Here is a 20,552-nt window from a genome sequence, read left to right on the forward strand (position 1 = left end):
TGGCGCCGCCATCTTCTCGTTCCCCCCCTTCCGCTCTCCCTCTATGCAAATCACCCTCCATGCCCGCGCTCTCATTGGTCCCATTGCGAAATATGCAAACGAAACCCGGGCGCGCCGCGCGCCGATTGGCTGCCGCCCCTTCCCTGTCCCCGCCCCTGGGGGTCGTCACCCGCGCGCGGCCGGAGACGGGGGCTCTGATTGGCCGCGGCGCACGGGAAGCCCCGCCCCGCTCGTAGCGGGCGGGGGGTGCGCGGGGAAAGCGCATGAAGGTTCCAGAACACGGGGCCGGCCGGCGCGCCACGCCCCTTTCCGGTGCGCGTCACGCAGGACGACGACCAATCACCGGCGGGCAAGGGGGTGGAACCCGCGCGTTGATTGGCCCGGGCAGCGCTCGAGGGGCGTGTCCTTCTGGAAGGTTCTGGGCGGGTATAAAAAGCCAGCTCGGCGGGCGCGGGGCATTGGGCGAACAGGAGCTGAGCGGAGCGTCTGATCCCGTGTGAGAAACAGACCGGGCCGGACTGCGGGTAATGGCGCTGGGGGAGCTACTGTGCGGCACGCGGGGGGTGCGGGGGGATGTGGCTGCGTGGGGGGAGGCGCGGAAAGAGGGAGCTTTGGAGCTTTGGGCCGGCTTCGGGAGGGCGCGGGTGGTTTTGTGTCTTGAGAGGGCTTTTCGCTGCGGGGATCGGGCTGGAATGGCGCGTGCAGACGCGTTTTTTGCCGCTGCAGTGCTTTTTTTTACCCCCGGTTTACTCCTGATCTGTGAGCGGTTTTTCCGCTCCTTCCCCGCCGAACCCCCCCCACCCCCCCGTGAAAGGGCGGGAGGGGGAGGACTGCAGAAGACGCAGCGCCCAAGTTGAATCCCTAAGGGGCCGCCCCGGGGCATGTAGTGCCCGAAGCCGGGGAGGAAGGAGGGGAGAGTGGAGAAGCGGCCCGGTGCGGGGTGTTGCGGGAGGATGGATCGCAGTGGGGTCGGTGCCGCACGGGGCTGGGGCTGTGCCAGCACACGCGGCCCGCCCGGCGGGGACTCCATTTCCCGGCAGCCCCCGGGCCCGCCCCGCTGTGCTCGTCACGCGGCGCGGGCGGCGCGGGGCACGCCGGGACTTGGAGTCGCGCACCACGTGGTGGGGGGCGCAAAGGACGCCAAGCGGTGGAAAGTGGGAATGTACCCGGTGTGCTCCCGGTGCCACGTGGGATAACGGGAATGGGATTGCAGGGGTCATCCTGCAGTAGCAGGGTAATTTAGATTGGAAGGAATGTTAAAGATCGACCGCTTCCAACCTCCGGCTGCGAGCAGGAGCACCTTTAACTGAAACAGGTTGCTCCAACCCGGCCTTGAAGTCTTCAGGGATGAGGCAGCCACAGCTTCTCTGGGCAACCTTCAGCAGTTCTGCCCTTTTAATTAAACTTTTTTTATTTTTATTTTCCAGACAAGATGTCGAAGGGACCAGCTGTCGGGATCGATCTTGGCACCACCTATTCCTGTGTTGGCGTGTTCCAGCACGGGAAGGTGGAAATCATTGCCAATGACCAGGGCAACAGGACCACACCGAGCTACGTGGCCTTCACAGACACAGAGAGGCTGATTGGAGATGCTGCCAAGAACCAGGTGGCCATGAACCCAACCAACACAGTGTTTGGTAAGGCTGCAGGACTGCCAGACTTGGTGTAAAGAAGCTGAGCAAAGGGATAAATGTTACCTGATTACAGTAATTACTAATAGCAGGCTTAGAGCTTCCTCTTGCAAATTAAAATCCCTAATTTGTTTTTAGCCTGATTAATACAGTTAGATTACTGCTAATTAATTTTATATTATATGCAAGGAAGGTAATTGCCTTAGGGCTAAAACCTTGCCTTGCTGCAGGTTTTCTTAGCACTTTGTTTTAAGTGGCCTTGACTAACTGTCTCATGCTGGTTTATGGTCCAGCTGCAGCATTTCTGAGATGGTACCACTGAGTTTGTGCATATCCAGGAGATGAAAGTCAGCAATGCCTGCACACAGGCAGTAATAATTCCAGATTAAGCATAATGTTCCATGGTTTTCTGCATTTTTAGGAAGAACTTAAAGATTTTAATTGTGGATAAACATAATATTCATGTTCAAATGGTGTTTTCCAGATGCAAAGCGGTTGATTGGGCGCAGATTTGACGACTCTGTGGTCCAGTCTGACATGAAGCACTGGCCCTTCACTGTGGTGAACGATGCTGGCAGGCCCAAAGTGCAGGTGGAGTACAAGGGCGAGACAAAGAGTTTCTACCCAGAAGAGATTTCTTCCATGGTTTTAACCAAAATGAAGGAAATTGCAGAGGCTTATCTTGGAAAGGTGAGGTTTAGGACTCGAGTGGAGTGTCGTGAGTAATTCTCTGAGCAGTTGATGTGGATAACTGAGCTGTTGGTTGCTGTTTTTCAGACTGTTACTAATGCAGTGGTGACTGTCCCAGCCTATTTCAACGACTCCCAGCGCCAGGCTACGAAAGATGCTGGAACCATTGCAGGGCTCAACGTCCTGAGAATTATCAATGAGCCCACAGCAGCTGCCATTGCCTATGGGCTGGACAAAAAGGTATGGTGTGGTGTTAAATCAGGTCTGAATTAGGAGAAATAGTTCTGGACAGTTTTGAGTAGAGAAGAGTAGAAAGCAGTTCTTACATCACAGCACTTCAGGTGCACTTGCACACACCACAGTGTAGGCCTTAATATTTGTGTAACTATATCTAATTAATATTTGAATATTAAATCATCGGTTGTACCCAGCCCAAAATTGTCTGTCCCATCAGACTTCCCTCAGACACCCCTCTCCTGACTGATAAGCAGTCACAAAGACCTCTCCTTCCTCTTCATCCTCCTCTTTACCATCTTCTGTCCTCCTTGGAACAGCTTCAAGGTTTCTGAGTCCTCTGAGCAGCTTTGACTCAGTTATCTCAAGCAATGTGCCTGTTAATGTCTTTTTTTAAGTATGTTTTCTATAGATAAAATGTTCTACAAGTCTTTATCTGTTGGAATCCCTGACCAGAAATATTAAAACATTTCAGGAATGTAGTGCAAAAGGTGCTTAGCTAAGGATTCTACTCTAAAACTGCTAAAAGCTGTACTACAATCTATAATATGTATTTTAAATGTTCTAAAAGTCTTTATCCATTGGAATCGTTGACAAGAAATATTAATATTTCTGGAAGTCAGTAGAAAAGGTGCTTAGGTAAAAGTTCTGTAATTGTTTAAAGCTATGATGAAACCTGTTTAACTGTCTGATGGCCAAATAGAAAAGTTGTTGACCCCCCAGCAGGAGGTGAATTAAAAACATTGGTCTGTCTCCTCCAGGTGGGTGCTGAGAGGAACGTCCTCATCTTCGACCTGGGCGGCGGCACCTTCGACGTGTCCATCCTGACCATCGAAGATGGGATCTTTGAGGTGAAATCCACTGCTGGGGACACCCACCTGGGCGGGGAGGACTTCGACAACCGCATGGTGAACCACTTCATCGCCGAGTTCAAGCGCAAGCACAAGAAGGACATCAGCGAGAACAAGCGCGCCGTGCGCCGCCTGCGCACCGCCTGCGAGCGCGCCAAGCGCACCCTGTCCTCCTCCACCCAGGCCAGCATCGAGATCGACTCCCTCTACGAGGGCATCGACTTCTACACCTCCATCACCAGGGCTCGCTTCGAGGAGCTCAATGCCGACCTGTTCCGGGGCACCCTGGACCCCGTGGAGAAGGCCCTGAGGGACGCCAAGCTCGACAAGTCCCAGATCCACGACATCGTGCTGGTGGGCGGCTCCACGCGCATCCCCAAGATCCAGAAGCTGCTGCAGGACTTCTTCAATGGCAAAGAGCTCAACAAGAGCATCAACCCTGATGAGGCCGTGGCCTACGGTGCAGGTAACTATGTTAATATAACTCACAGCTGTGGGAGGTGGTGGTACAAGCTGCTACCTGAGTTCAGGTCTCAGAGCAGTACAGGTGTAGGCCCTTTGTTTACCACCTGGATGACTAAAGCTCTTCAAATCAGTAAATCTCCTTGGACTTGCAATGATGAATCAGATTCCAAAGCCATTCGTAGTTTCCACCAGAAGTCTGCTAATGATGGCCAAAGTCTTCCTTGGATGTCTGAGCGAGCCATGTGCCTGACTGTAGTGTTCAGTTTATCTGTAGCATTATCTGGCTCCTAACGCTTCCCCTTTCTCTCCCCAGCTGTGCAAGCTGCTATTCTGTCTGGAGACAAGTCTGAGAACGTGCAGGACCTGCTGCTGCTGGATGTGACCCCGCTGTCCCTGGGTATTGAGACAGCCGGAGGCGTCATGACAGTGCTGATCAAGCGCAACACCACCATCCCCACCAAGCAGACCCAGACCTTCACCACTTACTCTGACAACCAGCCCGGGGTGCTGATCCAGGTGAGCACAGAGCTCTGGGCTGAGGTGATAAGATGCTTGCAGTAACTCTTAGGCCAGAGGTGGTGTGTCCTTGCAGTCTGTAAATCCCTGGTTGCTGTGATGAAAGTGATTCCAAAGCCATTCGTAGTTTCCACCAGAAGTCGAAAGACTTGTGTTGGTCCAAGTTCCTTCCTTGGATGTCTGAGCGACCATGTCCCCTCAGGATAATTAATAGCTCATTATGGTTTAATAATGTCAACCTTAATCATAATTGGATGGTTTTGCTCACTAGGTGTACGAAGGAGAACGTGCTATGACTAAGGACAACAACTTGCTGGGCAAGTTCGAGCTGACTGGCATTCCCCCTGCTCCCAGAGGTGTCCCTCAGATTGAAGTAACCTTTGATATTGATGCCAATGGCATCCTGAACGTGTCTGCTGTGGACAAGAGCACTGGCAAGGAGAACAAGATCACCATCACAAATGACAAGGGTAAGGACCCGCATGTTCCTGAGGGTGGGAGGCTGAAGAGCTCTGAAGTGTGCTTTTTATTTTAATCACAATTTGGCTGTAATTGGCACTTTCACACTGATTATAGCTGTGAGCCTTGCTTTGCTGCTGGTGCAGTAGTTCACGAGTTCCTAAGAAAGCACATTCTGGGCCTCTTCTGCCTGCCCAAACTAACTAGAAATGTGTGATTTTTAACTCCTGGGAATTTGTGACTGAGCACAAACCATGCCCTGTATTCTGCAGGCCGGCTGAGCAAGGAGGACATCGAGAGGATGGTGCAGGAGGCAGAGAAGTACAAGGCAGAGGATGAGAAGCAAAGGGATAAGGTGTCCTCCAAGAACTCCCTGGAGTCCTATGCCTTCAACATGAAAGCAACTGTGGAGGATGAGAAGCTCCAGGGCAAGATCTCTGACGAGGACAAGCAGAAAATCCTGGACAAATGCAATGAGATCATCAACTGGCTGGACAAGAATCAGGTAGGTCACATTCCATGGTCCTGGTGTCGGGCTGGGCTGGTCCAGGAGGCTGGAGAAGCTTTGGTTGCTGTGATGAAAGTGACTCCAAAGCCATTCGTAGTTTCCACCAGAAGTCGAAAGACTTGTGTTGGTCCAAGTTCCTTCCTTGGATGTCTGAGCGACCACAGCTTCCAAAAACCCTCCTTTTTCCAACTGGGATTCTCCCATGAGTGATCTGACCTCATGTGTTGCTCCTGAAGCAGCAGGACCTTAAGATTAAAGAGTGATAAAAGTACTAGGTAGTGTTGAAACTAGACCGAGCAGAAGTTATCTTACATCTGTCCAATGCAAGTCTGACTTGGTGGGGCTGAGCATAAGCAAAAATAATAATAACAATGATCTGGACTAAAAATAAGCCTAGATTCTTAGAATATATAATCCTGCTTTGTTTCTGGGCTGTGTCCATGAGTGAGAGCAACGTTAACTGAGCTTTGTGTTTTCCAGACGGCCGAGAAGGAGGAGTTTGAGCACCAGCAGAAGGAGCTGGAGAAGGTTTGCAACCCCATCATCACCAAGCTGTACCAGAGCGCTGGAGGGATGCCCGGTGGGATGCCTGGAGGATTCCCAGGTGGTGGAGCTCCTCCCTCTGGTGGAGCCTCTTCTGGACCAACCATCGAGGAGGTGGATTAAGGACACTGGGAAATGCATTCCACTAGCAGTTAGTGTTGGAGGACCCCCAGGTGGGGGGTAGAGTGAAGGACCCAAACCTGTAGGCACATCTGGGTTGGTTTTGCCAGATTAAAACTCCATAACTCAGCTGCTGTAAAAAGAAAACAAAAATTCAAGAGAAAAAAAGAAACATTTTCTGGGCATTTTAAATACTTGAAAGTGTGCACAGGAGGGAGATGAAACCATTGCACTTTACAGTACTGTAATGAGTGGAAATGCAGTTCATGTCCTAAAGAATAAAAACTATTTAATGGGCATCACACTGTCTCTGTCTTCACTTCTTTGTATTTGTACATTAAGGGAAAGGAAAGTAAACTTCAGGGTAAATAAAGATATTAATGATACCTAAACATGATCCAAGTGGATGCTGGAGTGGATGCATTTTTGGGGAAGAACTTAAAAGCTGATAATCATAGATGTTGACCAATAAGTGGCATTTTTAAAGTAGACACAGATAATGATTTGGTCTTTAAAAGCATTTAGGAGCTGAAGCATCTGACTTGCAGGAAGTTGGGGGTTCAGAGGTGGCTTGAAGTTTGGAGAAGCCATTGCTGGGTGGGGAGGTGGTTTTGGGTGGCCTTTTCAGCAACAATGAGCAGTAATGGCACGTATTTTGTGGAAACTGCTGGTATATTAATGTTGAATATCAATTTATATAGCAGCAATCTGCTCCCAGTGAAGCCTGGAGCAGAGGAGTGGCAGTTCTCAGTTGCAGGTGCAGTCCATGAAAACCTCTAGGCCAGGATCAGTTGGAAGGAAGTTGGAGAGATCATCCAGTCCAGCTGCCTGCAGGGCTGAAAGACCCAGTGTTAAAGGCAAAGGACTGACCTGGGACATCACCTCTGGAATTCTTTCCAGTGTTTGCCCACCTCAGGAAGGATTTCCCCCTCCAGTCTAACCCTGCAGCAGAGCTTGGAGCTGTTCCTGTGCATCCTGCCACTGGATCCCAGGCAGGGATCATGTTCCCTCCACGAGGTCGCCTCCAAATGCAAACCCAGCTCCCTCAGCTGCCTGTGGCATTCAAATTCCTACATTTTTGGGTTGCAGTGCCAGAGCTGTGAGTGGTACTTGGGGGCACAGCAATGCTGAGAGAGCCCAGGGGGTGACACGGAGCTTAACTGGTGATGGGAAAGCAAAACAAGGGATTTATTCTTCCATCACACCTGAGGGTGACCAGGGAGGAAAAATCCCATCCCTGTGTCCCCTTCTTCCTCCTTCCCCTACCTCTTTATGGTGATGACCCCACAGGGTCTGGGGGGTCCCTTGGGGTCACCTGGCTGTGTCCCCTTGTGCCCCCCCAGCCTCCCCTGGTGGGGTGAGGAGCAGAAGAGGCCTCTGTGCCAACCTTGCTCAGCAGGAACTGAACCATCCCCGTGTGCTCATCCCTGTTTTCATCACAAACCCCAATCACAGCCCTGGGCAAACCACTGAACAAATAAACCTGTCCCAGGTGACCTTGGCATAGGACAGACTGTCCCTCAGTGTCCCCTCAGCCTGTGCCTGCTGATTGCAACATCCCCTGCACTGCCAGCTGTTAATAGTCCCCTGATAATAATTAGGGGAATAACCACAACATTAATTAATCCCACGTAATTGAGTGGGAAATAAATGTTGCACTGCAGGGTTTAAATTCCTTTCAGTTTGGGGGGGCTGGGGGCCCTGCTGGCACTGCTGGTGCTGGGCCACCAGATAGCAGCACCTGACCATGGAATGGCACAGAGGCACCTTTTTTGGTTGCCCCTCTAATGTTTTGAATGATGTCACCCAAAAAATATTTATGGCATTGAATTGGATCCGTGGCAGCACCTCTCATGAATGGTGTGTGATGCCTTTGTTGCCCTAAGGGATACTAAGTGGAAATGGGGGTGGGAAAGTGGTATTTTAGGGTATTTTAGGACCAGTGGGTTAAGCCAGCACAGGGCTCACAGGAGGGTGTTGGTGGGGGCTGTCAGAGCTCTGGTTCAAATCCACCAGCCTGGTCAGGCTCAGGGAGGAGGTTCCTAAATCCTAAACAAGCACAGGTACAGGCTGAGGGTCTGGCCAGAGGGATGTGAGACCCAGAGTGGGACAGAAGGGGCTGCTGCAGAGTTCTGCAGGTTTTGTGAATAAATGAGTGAAAACAATGTCAAATTTATGAGATTTTCCATTAATAATGGCACAGAAACCTAAAGAGTTGTCTGCAAAACAGGGGAGCAAAATAAGGGACACCCACCAAAACAAAGCATTTCTTGAAGTCCATCCACCTGCATTTCACGTGTCAGGGGGAACACTTTGACATTTAAAAGCAGCAACAGGGCACCTAAACCTGTGCCTGGCAGCAAGTGCAGGTACTGTGTGAGGGTACAGGAACGAGTGAGTATCTGGACAAGTGAATTCCTGGATGAGTGAATTCCTGAACAAGTGAGTACCTGGACAGGTGAGTACCTTGTATTATTTTTGCAGTACAGGTGCAGGTACTTGTATTGTTTTTCTCATCACCTCTGCCCCATCACTGCATTTATTTGATTTATTTGCCCCACTGCCTTTACCCAGCAGACACGGGGACACACCAGCCCTCCTTCTGCCCTCACACCTTCCCTGCTCTTCTTCCCCTCTCCCACATCATCACCCTCATCACCCCTTTCCTGTTGATTTTCCACCAAGGCCCAGCTCTCCTGCCTGGAATGATTTCCCACCGGGCAGTGGTTTATTTCAGTCGTCAAATCTCGCCTGAAATCTTTAGCCATGAAATATTTAGCCCGGCACCAGCAAACCACACATAGTGTTAACGTGTCACAGGCTGCCTGGAGACAACATTAGGCTGTAATTTGAAAGTGAGTGAAGTGATAATGCCACGAGCCCTGCTTTTGTGAGCCTGCATTAATGCAGCTTCTGCCAGCACCAGGCATCGACAGCACATCGACTCCCACTAATAGTGGGAGGGAAGGTGGCAAAATTGGGGCTGATGCGGAAAATAAAGCGTATTGACCAGCCCACTGCAGCGCCACAGCGGCCCTTAATCCATGAGTGCCCTTGATGGGGGGGTTTTAATGCAACTTTCCAGTCAATCTCATTTGTGGTCTCACACTCTGCCTGCTGGGGAGCACTGGGAAAATGGCAGGACTTGGGTCATGCTGTTGCTCAGAGCTCATAGTTATTGATCCCGGCCGGGCTCAGGAGTCTGGGTTATAATTATTTCATTAAACCACTTAATGGTTATCAAATATGAACCCTTTCCACTGTTCCATTTCGGGAGTGTGGCGAGCTTTAAGTTTTATTGCTAATCCATGTGGAGCTTATTCTTCTTAAATTGGCTGATGCTCCCAAGTGGGTGCTGTTCCACTCCCAAAGCTCCCTGGGCAGTGATCCCAGGAGAGCCCCTCTCATGTGGCACAGGGAGCTGGGGTTTTGTGTGATTGTCATCCCAAATTAAAACTGGACACCCTGGTCCCCTCTCTGACCCGTTTTTGCCATGGTGGGGTCACTCTCAGGCTGCCACAGTGAAGACACTGAGTCTTTTCCCTTACACCAGGATCTGAGGGAATGGCTGGAGTTCTGTCAGGAGAGGGTTAGGTTGGATATTAGGAAAAGATTTCTCCCCTAGAGGGTGGTTGGGCACCGACCAGGCTCCCCAGGGCAGTGGGCACGGCCCCAAGGCTGCCAGAGCTCCAGGAGGGTTTGGACAACGCTCTGAGGGACAGGTGGGATTGTTGGGGTGTCTGTGCTGGACTGGATGACCCTTGAGGGTCCCTTCCAGCTCAGGATTCTCTGATTCTATAATTCTTATGGAAGACATTTTGTGCCTCAGTTTCCCCATGTCTCAGTTTCCCCATCTCAGTTTCCCTCTTCACCAGTGGAGTTATTTGATTTTTTTCACTCATTTGGACCAAAATCCTCCCCTTATTCAAAGACAGGCTTCTTATCCCTGTAAAGGAGGGGGAAAACCCCCCTTCCAAAGCATTCTTGGTTTCTTTCTGAGAATGAAAACAATTCTGTTGTTTTCCTCATCTAACCACACTATGGCTGCATCCCAGTTGGTCCCAAATGTTTGAGGTAGCCTTTAGAGCATGGCAAGAAAAACACAGGCTGTTGCTGCAGCCCTGGCATGGAGCATTTCCCTCTTCCCTGGGTATATTGTCCTCCATCTGGCAGCTCAGAGCACCTTGTACTGGAGTGATTTTGGGAGGCTCCTCAACCTCTAGAGGTGCTCCAGGCACTGCCAGGCACCACCTCTGTGGGCTTTGGGGTTGGTTTGTTCTATTACAGTGACCCAAGTTATCCAAAATCCTCTTCCTTTCACTTTTCCTCCTTGTGAGTGGCGGATCAGGTCAGGGGTTAATTCCTGTAACTGGAAAACCCCAGAGGAACCCTAGGAATCCCAGGGACTCTCATCAGCTGCCCCGGGGCACCTCCTGCCCTCTCTGACACCCCAGTGCCTTTCAAAAATCCCACAGAACTCATGGAGAGACCGGGGTGTGCCCAGGCCTGGAGGGACAGGGAGGAAACACCTGGGAAGGCATTTGTATTCCAGATCCATTGAAAGCCTGTATTCGTCGGCACCTTTCCATTAAAACCTTGGATGCTCTGGAAAAGCTCTATCTTAATTTGAACAAACTGATTCCTGTTTCTGTGGGCAGGCAGCACTGTTCCTGCAGAGTCCTTTATCAGTATTCTGTGCTGCCTTCTGGCAGCTGCTCATTTGCTGTTGCCTCAACCTGTGCTGACCTCATTTTCTGTCACAGAGCAGTGAAGGATTTGGTAAAAATTAGTTATATTAGTAGCTCCCCATACAGCCAGTTTATTTGTGATATGACAAATATTTCAGCCATTAGGATCTTTCCATCTCTTAGCAGCTTAAATGCACTCACTTATATTCCAAATCACTGCTTAATTTAAAAGCCTATTTGTGTAGATTGTTGCAGGCATGAAAAAAAAAAAAAAACAACTGTGGAACACTTACCCTTTCAAATAGGCCTGTGCAGAGCTGGAGTTGTGGCTGTGATTGGATCTCCCACTCCATAACTTCACACTCTCACTAATCACTGGGTGCACAGCAGCAGCACAGCAATTCCAGGCAGGAAGGGAGGGTGTGATGCCCAGGAGGAGGGGTTGGATTGCTGCTGGCTCCTGCCCTGCTGGGGTTCACTGTGCCTCAGTTTCCCCACCTGCCCTGCTGGGATTTTGGTGGGTCTCTGGAGCCACACAGGAACCCACCAGTTTGGGAATGCCCTGTGTGTGAGGGCAAGGGAGTCACTGCAGGGGTAGGGAAGGGCAGGAGGGATCCAAACCACCTCCTGTAGTGCAGAATTCCAGAATGATTTGGCTTGGAAAGGACCTTAAAGCTCATCTAGTCCACCCTCTGTCATGGGCAGGGACACCTCCCGCTATCCCAGGTTGCTCCAGCCTGGCCCTGGACACCTCCAGGGAATATGTGCTGTTTATACTTAGAGGGGTTTCATGTTTCCCATGACCCTAAAATAAAGATACTCATGTCTTCAACCTTGCTGGCCTCAATCCTCCACTTCAGGGAGGGAAGATGTTGGGATGCCCCTTCCTTGGTGCTGCCCCTCCTTGAATTCCTCCTGTCAGTCAGCTGAGATATTTCTCCAGCCTTTCTTTTTTTGTCCACACCCAGGAGGCTTCAATGCTTCTTTCAGAGGCTTCAATGCTTCTTTTAGAGGCTCTGTACCTTTTTATTTGTTGGAGGTAACATCAGGATGTAACTCCAGGGTTGCTTTAAGGAAGGTGCACCGTCTCTTGCAAAGATCATGTTTATTCCCCTGGGAACTTCTCAGTGGCCCTTTGAGGGTTTTTTTCACCCAAAATGCAGGTTGTGTGATGCGGTTTTTTGCCTCTTCTGCCACCCCACTCCCCCTGGATCTCAGCTGTCCCTGTTGGGATGAGACACACCGGACATTTCCCTCTGACTTTTAGGAGATGAGATTGAAATTTGGAGTTGATCTTTGAGGAATAAAAGATCCACAGGTTATCCCAGTGAATTCTGCCTCCAGGGCTCTGCAGAGGAACCAGTTCCAAGCCTTTTCCTGAGTGTTATTCCTGCCCCTGGTTTTCCCTCTCCTCCTCCCAGGTAGGCAGCTGCTGTTCCTGGATCTCACCTCGCTGGATTTGATGGATTGCAGAGCACTGGGAAGAGCAGGGATTCACCAGCTCTAAAAGGCAATGGCCCAAAGTGTCATTTGCTTTAGAGGGAAGGTTTTGTGCTCGTGGCATTTGTCCCTCAGGTTCACAGGCATTGCCTGCTGCTGATAATTCTTCAGAGGGCTGAGAAGGGGTAAAAAAAGGGAATTTAAAAGTTAAATGCTGCAATTACTGCATTTGATTATGTCAAAAATATCTATTAAAAGAAGTTTTATAGTGGGTGATGGCAGAGGATTCTGGCTAAAAAAAATTATCCTCAGCAACCAAGTCTTGACAAATTCTCCTGCACCTTTCACAATGAAGGAGTTGTGATGGAGGCACATTTAATTGCTGGAAAAAGCCTCACGAACCCAGAGCAAACTGTAATTCTTGCTTGCCTTCACTATTCAACTTGCAGGACTCTGGGAGTTCAGATGCTGATGGAAGTGTATCGATTTTGCCCTATATTGAATGCTTCCAAAAAAAAAAGAAAACCTCAACAAAAAAACCCACCCAGCCTCCCGTGATGCAAGTCCCATGGTTCCAATTAAAATCACCTGTTAACTTAAAAAGGTCTCTTTTTAAAAAGGCTTTAAAAGATTTTCATTTAATTGATTCAATGTAAAATGCCCTTTACAATTACCACTATAAACTACTTGTTTCCCACTGAGTAAGACCCAATTTGAGATGTTTATCAAGACTTTGCACTCTTTCCACTCTTCATACTGAGTTCTTAAATTCCTTATTGACAGCTTGCATCTGTCAGCAATGGATATTTTTAGTTGGTTGCAAGAAAGCTTTTAAAAAGGTTGTAATGGCTTGATTTTGTCTCTGTGGTCTCAGGGAATAAATCAGCCCTGAATGGCCTCATAAGTGTGGCCAGTGCTGGGCTCCCCTGATTTCAGAGCACTAAATTGACTTGATTTAACAAATTTCTCCTTTCCTTGCTCCAAGTTTGTCCATAAGGACAGTGGGTTTAGTGCAAATATCACACCCCTTGTTCTACTTTAATTTTTGTCTCTTACATGAACTAATAAATGTTGTGGCACTGGTTGGGTTCTGCTGAAGTCTGTGGGGCTTATTTAGAACTTTAGGGGTGTTCCTGTGCAGGGTCAGAATGTTCCTTGTGGGTCCTTCCAAGTCAGGATATTCTCTGATTTGTCCTCAAAAGACTGATGACCCCTCCCCCCCAAATTTAATTGAGACGACTTTGCTTTATTAGAAGACAATTTATTCCAACAATTTGCTCTCTCACTGTGCATATTTAATCCAATTTTTTCAGTTTGCTTTATTAGAAGACAATTCATTGCACCACATTTTCTCTCTCACTGTGCATATTTAATCTCATTTTTTCAGTTTGCTTTATTAGCAGACAATTCATTGGGACCACATTTTCTCTCTCACGAAATTCTCTTTGTTTTCAGTTTTTCAGCTGGGGAAGGTGGATGCAGAACACCACTGGTTTCCCAGTGCACAAAGTACATCCCTGTCTCCTCGTTGTGTTTTAGCTCCCAAAATCTATCAGGGGAGAGAGCTGATCCATCCAGAAAGCCACAAACTTTTTTGTGTGCCCATGAGCTGGATGGTTTTACCATCACCAGACCCCAAAGCACATCCCTTAATAGAAAGGCACAGAAATTATCCAACCACCCAGGGAGGAAAAGCAGGAGAAATAGAAGGGTCCTAATAAAGGATCCAGAAATCAAAGCCCACCTTGTTGGGTGTTTAGAGGAGCCAAGGGAGCCTCAGTGGTTTAATCTGGGAGGTTTCCCTATATAAATATAAAGGCAGCTCTCCTTTCCTTTCTCTCTCCCCTCCCCTTCTCCTGGGAAAGCTCTTCAACCAAAGGGGGTTCAAGTCTTGCAGTGCCTTGAGAAATCAAGTCATTCCTGTAACCCCAGCTCTCTGGGCATGTGAAATAGGAGCATTTTAGCAGCAAAAAAACCCCTTATTTTGCAGTTTTACACCACGGGACCCACAGGTTCCCTGCAAGGGCAGGCACCAGGGAAGGGCCTTTCTGCAGAGGGGACTCCAGGGAGCTGCTGGAAAAGGGGTTTTCCTCAGGAAAGCCAGCAGCTCCTCTGGATCTGTGAGTCCTTCAGTCCTTCCTCCCTGGCAGTCAGCACGGATAGAATTTAGCAACTACCAGCCTAGGAGAGGCGTTTTCCCCTGCAAACCCATTTTTGTGTCCATTAAAGGAGGTGCTCTGGGAGGAAGGAAAGCACTTCCACTGCAACACGTGCACCTTCCCCCAGCACGGAGCAGTAAAACACAACCCCTGAAAGCAGGGGCTGGCATCTCATGCAGTTTGCTCTGGCTGCATTTCAGCCTTTCTCCACATCTTCTTTTTTTTGGAGGGGAGGGAAAAAAAGGCCAAGTTTGTGCTGCTCAGCAGCGACGCTGCAATTTGTCTTTATTAAAATCCACTCAGACTCACCCAAGTGTGCTTAAACCTAGCCCAGCTTTCTGACCTGGGCTTGCTGCTCGTGAAAACCCTCCTAAATTACCCCAATTACAGGTTCACAAACAGAGAGTTTGTTTCCACACTTTCAATTCAAACCCCACCTATACTGGGGGGGGGGCAGGTATAAAAAAAATTAAAGCCCCCAACGCTAATTACAAACCACAACAGGTTAAAGTGCCCAGCACAAAGGTGATAAATACGGGCATAATTATGGGTTATTGCAGGAGCTTAATTAGGATAGCTGTAATTAGCCTATTTTTCCCAATTTTCAATGAGTAGCAAACAAAAATCAAATGGAAAATATTTTAATTTAAAAGGCAGTCTCAGCACGGGGTTACTAGGAGAGACTTAATTATTCATTGATAACAATAAGGGGGAGAAATCAACTCTTTTGTGCCAGGAGTGATAAAAAACGAGGCTCTCAGCCAAAAAAATAATCCCCAGCAGGTTTAACCCTGGAATTTAGGTTCTAGTCCTAGTCTGGGAGTCCTCAGCTTCACTTTAGTCAGGCTTAACTTGCAAACTGGCACCAACACCTTCCTGGAAAGGTCTCTCTTGTCTTTTTTGGGGTGAGGGGGTGCTGAGCAGTGCCAAGGGGGTCCCAGAGGCCCCCAAATTTCCTGCCTGCTGGTACCTCCAGCTGCTTGGCTGCATCAGGGACATCTGAGTGGGTTTAAACACCAAAGCCTTGGGGCTGAGCTTCCCTCTTCCCAACACCCTTAGAAAGGAAAGAGGGAAAGAAGGGGCAGGTTTAAGAGGCAGGTTCTAGATGTGGGTTTAGCAGTAAAGGGGCAGGAGAAGAGTAGGTTTAAATTCAGGTGCCCAGGGGTTAATTAAGTCCTTCTTTGAAACATTTGTGCTGTCAGAGCCTCCTTGAAGCTGCCTTGGAAGCAGCCTGGAAAACCTTCCTGCTGCCTCACGTTGGATCTCCAGCCTCTGGGCAAGGAAAAACTGCAGAAACCCTCAGTTTCCTTAAGATTAAACAAAATAACCAAGTCCCTGAGCCCTGCTGCTGTGGAGGGAACAGGGCACAACCCACACTCACCCTCTCGGGGTTTTGGGGTGTTGCTTTCTGCTAAGGAGCCCCTCCTGCCAAACATCCCCGTGGATTAAGTTGCTCATTTTGCTGGCCTTGAAAACATTTCCCTGCCCACGAGCTGAACAGATGAGACTGCAAGGTTCCTCTCTTTCTTGTTCATTTAGGGGTGAAAAATTGCCAGCAAGAGTTCAATTAGCATCATATCTGCTCAGCCTGGGCTGTGCTGGGGGCCTTCCTGCACCCACACTTGGTGCCCACAATAGCAGCATCTGCTTTATTAGCAGTTGCCTAATTGAGGCTGACGTGCCCAGTTATTCTGTGCTCACAATGTGCTCTGGGGTGAATGGTTAGAGGGGAAGGGATGGGGCAGTCACAAAGATGGGTTTCCCTCTGCTCCTTGGAGCTCCTTTCAGCACAGAAAGCCTGGGCTGACCTGGTGCATTGCTTTGTCCACAGAAAGGTCCTTAACTTCTGGCCCCGGCTCACGTGGCTGATTTTCCTCTGGGAGTTTGGGTTTGTCCGTAGATTTATTTATTTGGGTTTTTTTAAACCAGAAAATGCACAGTCAACGCTGTCAGGAAGGCTTCTCAGCTGTGTGGAATGGACTCCTCTTACATGAAAATTAAATTATTGTTTTTGCTGCTGATGATTGAGGTGATCTTGGCCAGGCTGGGATCCAAGGGCAACACCTTCCAAGAGCTCAGCAGATACACTTAGAAAAAACCTGGAAACACCTTTTGAAGGTCACAAACTCTTCTCAAAGAATTCTGCACAAACCTCAAGGCCGTCAGTGCTTTGGTGGGGGGATGAGATGAGCAGCACCAAACCCAAACTCCCAGAGGAACTGAAGCACAGACTATAGATCAGGTATATAAATATATATATAAGTGCTTCATATGTAAGGGATGGAAGCACAGACTATTTGTAATATATATAAATCTATAAAAATGCTTTATTACAAGGAACTGAAGCACAGACTATCAATAATATATATAAATATATATATAAGTGCTTCATATGTAAGGGATGGAAGCACAGACTATTTGTAATATATATAAATCTATAAAAATGCTTTATTACAAGGAACTGAAGCACAGACTATCAATAATATATATAAATATATACAAATGCTTCATATATAAGGAATTGAAGCACAGACTTTATATAATGTATGAAAATATATATATGCTTCATATACAAGGAACTGAAGCACAGAGACTATATATAATACTTACACTTTATATATATATATGCTTCTATATAAAGAACTGAAGCCCAGACTATATATATATATATATATATATATATAAATACTTGATATATAAGGAACTGAAGCCCAGAGACTATATATAACACTTACATTTTATATATATATATATATACATATATATATATGCTTCTATATAAAGAACTTCTATATATGGAACTTCTTCTATATGAAGAACTGAATATATATATGAATTTATATATATATAAAATATATATAAATGCTTGATATATAAGGAACTGAAGCCCAAAGACTATATACAATATATACGTTATACATATATATATATATATATGTATATGCTTCCTATGTAAGGAACTGAAGCCCAGACTGTATATAATATATATAAATGTATAATATGTATAAGGAATTGAAGCACAGACTATAGATAATATATATAAATATATATATTATATATATAAATAAATATAAATATGAGAACGTGAAGCCCAAAATTAAACCCTGTTACCCAGAGTTAACCCGTCCCTGAGCAGACCCAAACATCCCGTGCAGGGTCAGTCCCTCCACAGCCCAAAAGTGAAAACAGATCCCAGAATTTGTGGAATTCTGGGAGCTTTCCCTCCCACCCCAGGGATGCTGCACATCCAGGGGAAGAGTCCTGAATTTGGTGGGAGCAACTTATTAGTTAATAAAATCAGTTAATCAAACTTGTGAAACAAACCCTTTCCCTAAAAATCCCGGCTCCAGGAATTGATGGATGTGTGTGTGTGTGTGGAAAGGGAGCAGCACAGGAGGAACCAGCTTTCCTGTCCTTTTAGGGTTGGATGGCAATAACCTCCCAACGCTGACAGCTAAATTAGCCAAGATGGCTTTCCATAATTTCTCCAAACAATCACTTAATGGGAGCGGTGTAATTCCACGAAATAGGTGAATGGAGTAGTGATCCATTTTATGGAACCATCAATAAACTAAACCTTGCCTGCTTTTAAGATTAAACTGGAAAAAAAAAAAAAAAAAAGCCAAAAAAAAACAAAACCAAAACAACCCCCAAACCCTACAGCCAGTGAGAAAAAAAAAAAAAAGAGTATTTATCTTTACACAGAAAATTTGTGTGCTAGTAAAGTGCAGGCAGTGACAGGAATTTCAATTATTTAATCAAAAAGAAAATGAAAGTGGCTTTAAGTGTTGTGATTTGAGCCAGTGAAATCTAATGTGGGCTCACATTGAATATGAGGAAAATGGGAAGAAAATTAAAGCTGCTCCTACTTAAATCATGTGGTTACAAATGGTAAATTAGTTTCTCGATGTTTTCATTTAAGTGTTTAAGTGGAAGGTTTTATTCTTAATGTAGTGTTGTGACACAGAATAAAAACCTTATCTGTCTCTATGGCTTTTTTTCTTCCCCCCTCCGTGTTGCTGCCTTAGAAGGCAAAAGGGGAAAAAGCTGCAGCAGTATTAGACTGCTTTTGTTAAAATTGGGAGGCAATATGCTTTCACCACAAGCTCATTAAGGTAATAGATGAATAATGCCTATTAAAAATGCACTAGGCTAAATGAATTTAATGTGTGTTGCATTTGCCAGAGGATACAAACTGGAAAATTCTCTTTTTTTTTTTTTTTTTTTTTTTTTTTTTGTACTTATTTGGAGGCTCAAGGACTGATCTCGGCCGGGCAGAAATGCACCGACAAGCAGACACACACATTTTATGTCATTTTATGGTTATTATTTATGTTCTATATATATTATAGACACCTCTTTTATATAGGAAAATGCACAGGCTTATAAAATTCTAAAATCCCCCCTATTTTGAGGACATTTTCTATGATCTGTTTGTTTCCCACTCTCTCCAAGCTTATTTTACTTGACCTGTTGGACTTGCAGGTTGAATTTTCCACCTACCACAACAAATGGCAAACTCATTTGCCAAGACTCCTTTGGGCTGCTGAATTCCAAGTCTTGATCCCCTCCAAAGTCAAAAAAACACCTAAAGTTTGGGCAGAAAACTAATATTTTCTTTACACTGGTGAATCTGGCGATTACATTGAATTGAGTGTTTCTAATACCAGCTTTGAAGAGCAGAAAATGAATTTATGGACTAAGAAGCCCCATAACTCATTATGAAAAATAACAGACGGGTGGAAGCTAAATCAACACCTAAAAATATCAAATTTGTGTATTTCCTCAGCAAGAAATCAGCGTGTTTTTAAGTCTGGGCAGTTTTCCATCACCTTTCTGGTCTAAAAAACAAATGCCAAAGTCACCACAGTGATTTTCAGGCTCACACTGAAACAATGGAGTTGCTGCCTTCTCTCCAGCCACTTAATTATGAAATATTTGGGGCAAAATGTATGTTTGAGGCTGCTAATTGTCCAACTAATTTGACTGGATTTGATTGCTCTGTTAAAACCACGGTAAGGGGGAAAAGGAGAGTTGGAGAGGGATGTACAAGGCTCACTTTTGTTTGAGCAGGAAATCATGTTAAAATAAAATACCAGAAAGAGCAAGGAATAGCTGGGCTGAATCAAACATTGCAGAACTAAATAAATGGGGTTTATTTTTTAAGCATGGCCAAATCATGGAAATGTTACCTCACTGATTTGTAACCCACCTGCATCACCACTTGTTTCAGATGACTCAGAGCATTTTAATACTTCCCTTTAAAAATTATACTGACAAATGTGAGGGAGTGTTCTTAACATTAAGTAATATTCCCTTCCATTTGAATACCTCACCCTTGGAAAGGGACAAAATCCCATTTCAGAAGGTAATTTCCAGTTTTAAAGCGTTATTTGAAGATGCATTTGCGAGATGCTGACTGGATTCTGTCCTTATTTTTCTTTTTCTTTTCCTCCCTCCCCTCCCAGACCTGTCATCCACTTCTGGAGTGCTTAAAATAAAGTGCACAGATACAGAGTAAGCTGAAACAGTCAAGAAGCCATATAATACAAAAATGTTTCGAGTAAAGTGTGTTACTCAGATCTTTCTAAAGTACATTTCTGCCTTTATTCTGAAGGCCACAGCGCAGGCAACTCTGACTAATGCAAGTAATGGAACCAATCTCTCCCTTTGATCATCAAAAAAGGTTATCTTTTTCTTTTTTTTTTTTGTAAACTAGGTCCGACTAGTTTTGCAATCTGTTCGGAGTAAACATGAAAGGGAAAAGGTTTAATTATCTTTCAACCAAGAACAACTCCTTTTCTTTGGACAAAGTGCCTGGGTTTGGGCCCATCCCTGTGACACACACCTGAGTCGTGACATTCGTGTGCCTCAGGTGATACAACCATTTGTGTGTTTAAAGCAGGGGGTTTAAAAACCAGTCCTAAGTGATTTATAAAATCCACTCTCCAGTAGAAATGACCTTTTAACTGGAGGCTGAATCGTGTTTACAGGGGCTGAGTGTGGTTTGGAGATAATTTTCAGGGGAGCTGCTCAAAATACAAAATATAAACACGGAGCTGAGGGCCTTGATAGAGATCTAGGAATGAGAGAAAGCTGCTCTTTCACCCTGTTTATAAACACTTATTTCCTCTGCATACACTGTGATTCAAACTATAAATTTAAAGACTTAGAAAACTGGGGTTTTTGTTCCACAGGCTGCCAAGGTTGGATGTTTTCTCCGTGTCTGATACAGGAGGTCAGCCTGG

General features: G+C 46.4%; 1 protein-coding gene and 3 non-coding genes across 4 annotated transcripts; all 4 read left to right on the top strand.

Moving 5' to 3' along the window:
• Positions 1-424: 424 nt before the first annotated feature.
• HSPA8 (heat shock protein family A (Hsp70) member 8) lies at positions 425-6,319 on the top strand. Its single transcript, XM_027721004.2, has 9 exons — positions 425-524; positions 1,428-1,637; positions 2,116-2,321; positions 2,409-2,561; positions 3,317-3,872; positions 4,185-4,387; positions 4,659-4,857; positions 5,119-5,351; positions 5,835-6,319. Exons 2-9 carry the CDS (start codon positions 1,433-1,435, stop codon positions 6,018-6,020), a joined length of 1,941 nt encoding a protein of 646 aa, XP_027576805.1. The 5' UTR covers positions 425-524; positions 1,428-1,432; the 3' UTR covers positions 6,021-6,319.
• Positions 4,018-4,108, top strand: LOC113987894. Its single transcript, XR_003540701.1, has one exon. It is a non-coding gene; the product is annotated as a small nucleolar RNA SNORD14 (small nucleolar RNA).
• LOC113987892 lies at positions 4,479-4,575 on the top strand. Its single transcript, XR_003540699.1, has one exon. It is a non-coding gene; the product is annotated as a small nucleolar RNA SNORD14 (small nucleolar RNA).
• Positions 5,416-5,512, top strand: LOC113987893. The gene has a single exon (XR_003540700.1). It is a non-coding gene; the product is annotated as a small nucleolar RNA SNORD14 (small nucleolar RNA).
• Positions 6,320-20,552: the final 14,233 nt, after the last annotated feature.

This window comes from Pipra filicauda, unplaced genomic scaffold, assembly GCF_003945595.2.
Source record: "Pipra filicauda isolate LSUMZ 115617 unplaced genomic scaffold, ASM394559v2 scaffold182_size1470994_pilon, whole genome shotgun sequence".
Taxonomy (NCBI): Eukaryota; Metazoa; Chordata; class Aves; order Passeriformes; family Pipridae; genus Pipra; species Pipra filicauda.